The sequence below is a fragment of the Tupaia chinensis genome, unplaced genomic scaffold, assembly GCF_000334495.1.
Source record: "Tupaia chinensis unplaced genomic scaffold, TupChi_1.0 Scaffold000183_1, whole genome shotgun sequence".
Lineage (NCBI taxonomy): Eukaryota > Metazoa > Chordata > Mammalia > Scandentia > Tupaiidae > Tupaia > Tupaia belangeri.
Genome location: NW_006159658.1, coordinates 1,418,453 through 1,421,773, shown reverse-complemented (window position 1 = coordinate 1,421,773; position 3,321 = coordinate 1,418,453). Strand labels below are relative to the sequence as shown.

Here is a 3,321-nt window from a genome sequence, read left to right as displayed (position 1 = left end):
TTAATCAGTTCTTTAAATGGTTATTTTCAAAATGGTCTCAAAAGCCTCTTGGAAGCCTCTGGGACTCCCCGTCCCCTTTCAGTCAATTCCACTCTTCTCTGCGCCACTTCTGTTCCTATTGGTGTTTATGTATAATGCTGCGTTGCAGTGTGTATATCCCTCCTGCTAGACTTGAAGTTCCACAAAGATGAAAATACCTTATTATCAATGTCTGTATTGTCAGACCCTGGCACTTTTTTTTCACAGAACAGTGAAATTTGTAATAATGGTATTATATTGTAGTAAGAACTAATGAATATTTGGGCAAATATAGGATTCGCTCTAAGCTTTTATTTATTTTTTTTTTGGAGAGGGTTTTTGCTATAGGACACATGCGCTCACCAGAACGACAGAGAGAGACAGAGACAGAGAGACAGAAAGCGAGAAATCACCCCCCCTGGGGGATGGTCACACCACAATCCCTTCTCCTCCATTCTCCTCTCGGGATCTTGGGCACGCACGCACATGTGTCTGGGACTAAAACTGCAGTCAACTACATGGGAGTCCAATGACACAGACATTATGCCAACTGCTGGTCCAGCTTTTTTTCTTTTAAAGTTTTTTGCTACTGGGTGCATGTGCTAGCCCAAGAGAGACAGTGAGAAGCAAAGTGAAAAATCACCCCGCGGGGGAATGGCCACATCGCAATCCCTTCTCCACTCTCCTCCTGGGATTCTGGGCATGCTCGCACTTGTACCTGGTGTGAGTTTCAGGCAGCCATGTGGGAATCCAGTGCCTTAGCCGCTGTTGCCACCTGCTGGCCTCACTGTGAGCCGTGTATAGCACAGTCACTCTGAACTAACAATTCTATAATGTCCCAATTAAGCATGCAGGTAAGAGCACAGGAATTACCAGTAAGACTGAAACCCCTTTTCTCCTCTGAAATCTTGATCCCTCTGTTCTGAGAAACTGAATAGAGCCTTAGTCTACTTGAGTCTGGGGTTTGATGTGTATGTATATTCCCAAGCAAGCTCTTACGCTATGAGCACATTAGAGAGACTGCAACGTGGGTCAGACCTGTGAGCCGCTGCCTCTGTCTTTGCTTCTGAATCCAGAAGAGCAATGCAATGAGACCAGCCGACAGAACGATCCCCAGGATGATCCCGAAAGCAGTAAGGAACTTGTGACCTAGACGACAGTGAGCATCAGGAGAGAGGAGGAGGTCTTCGTTAAAAGACGAGTTACTAATTCTACCCACTTCTCTCTCTTCAGTCAGGTACAGGACCCCAGAAATAAAGGTCAAATCTTCAAAATTCCTGCCGACCCAACCCTACTTGTCTAAGCAAGCAGGATTCTAAGTCAGGCAGACAATTGATCCCACGCTCCTAAACCCAGGCAGTACCTGCAGTATTTAGTGGTTCTTTGATCTCTGGAATCTCTGCAGGAGAAAAGAGAAAGAGGCTTAATTCTGGGAGTGACATCCAGAGCGAATCCTACCATATCCTTGTCTGAGCCCTTAGCGCCTCTCCGCCAAAGCAGCGGCTCTTCCCGGCTGAAGCTAGAGCCTCCTAGTCTGGCTTCTCTGCGCGTAGAGGTACGCGTAGATTGTGGGCTTTTCCTTTGTGAAGGCAAACGTAATCAACAGCATCTCATGATTCCTTCAGGTGGAAACTTCGTGACTCTCCCCACCAAATCCTCTGTCGATCTCTCTGGCCTTTACACAACACACTTCACTGTCCACACCTCCTTCCCGCCAGAGAGTCCGAGCTCCAGCCCGGCTTCTAGCACTCACCTGAGCACCTCACAGCAGCGTCCTCCTTGTGCCCACAGTCACTGTGCCCCCAGGGCCTGGCAGGGCAATCCCACAAGGAAGACTCATTTCCTTTGCACTTCATTTCACTGAGCCATATGGGTCCAGTCCCCTGACCAAAGGCTGCTTCTTTCAGCGCCTCCTGAGCTGAGCCGCAGCCCAGCTGTCGGCACACCACCTGAGCGTCGTCAATGTCCCAGGAGTCATCGCACACCGTCCCCCACGATCCTCCGTGCCAGACCTCCACACGTCCAGAACAATTGGTAGTTCCTTCTTCAAGTCTGATCTTGTCTGAAAAATCAGAGACATGTAGGTTGTTTCTGAGAAGACAAAATCCCCTAAGAGGTCACAGAGGAAAAGAAAAATGTGAAACTCTTATTAAAAAAAAAAAAAAAATCTATGTTAAGGGGCCAGCAGGGGATATGGTGGTTAAGGCACTGAACTCCCACGTGATCAGCTGTGTGGTTTGAGTCCTGGACCTGGTGGCTTGAAAATCATGCCAGGTGCATGTGCATGTGTACCCAAAATCCCGAGGAGAATCGAGGAGGGGCATCGTGGCATGGCTGTCACCCCTGGGCAGTGATTTCTCACTTTCCCTTTCTTTTTCTCTCTCCAGAGAATGCATGTCCCCTATGACAAAAACCAAATAAGTAAATAAGTAAAAAATATTTTTTAAGAGAGATTTTTGCTATAGGGTACGTGTGCTTGCCAGAGAGACAAAAAGACAGAAAGAGGGAAATCACCCCCCAGGGCGGTGGCCATGCTGCAATCCCTTTTCCTCCATTCTCTTCTTGGAATTTTAGGTGTGCGCACACACACGCCCAGTATGAGTTTTAAGCTGCCAGATCTAGGACTTGAACCACGGTCAACTATGTAGGAATCCAGTGATGTAACCATTACGCCATCTACTGGTTCCTAAATAAATAAAAGTCCAGTAGCTCTTCTTTAAAACAAACAAATAAACGAACACACAAAAAACCTGTGTTAAAATCTTTTTTACTTAACGTGTGTTTTACAATTTATATTTTTGCAGAATTTATCTTTTTTTGCAAGTATATATCCTTTCAGCCGTTGGGATATATTTCATCCTCAACTAAGAATCATAGTGAATCAAATATATATAAATCTTAGAAAATGTCAACTCAATACAGTTCACATTGTAAATGTGTAATGTTAAGTTCTCTCAAATAGAAAAAAAGACTGAGAGATGGCTAGATAGATGGAAATCTTCTCACAGTGTAAGAAGATTTGGAATGGAGATCTTTCTGGTTGCTTTTCTTCTTACATTAGTGTAGCAAGATAATATTTGGAAAAAAAATAGGGAAGATAAAATAGATCATTCAATAGTCAAACACCAAATCACTATTCCCTGCTCCTCATCTTTTCACAGAGATGGCAAACTTTCAAGCAGAGCATGGAGACTATGGTATTTTTTGCAATAATGAGCACTGATCCTGAATATATAGGCCAAATAAATAAAACCAGTCATACCGTACAGGTAGAGTTAGGTATGCTGGAGGTTGCCCATTCCC

The 3,321-nt window shown here is 44.9% G+C and overlaps 1 protein-coding gene across 1 annotated transcript in view; it reads right to left on the bottom strand.

Moving 5' to 3' along the window:
• Positions 1 to 3,321, bottom strand: part of CD163 (CD163 molecule) — a gene marked incomplete at its 5' end in the record, with an annotated part of 33,205 nt that overhangs the window by 5,286 nt on the left and 24,598 nt on the right. The window contains 3 exon segments of the mRNA XM_014587107.2: positions 1,057 to 1,167; positions 1,382 to 1,417; positions 1,772 to 2,080. Of these exon segments, the coding sequence (XP_014442593.1) occupies positions 1,057 to 1,167; positions 1,382 to 1,417; positions 1,772 to 2,080 (456 nt within the window).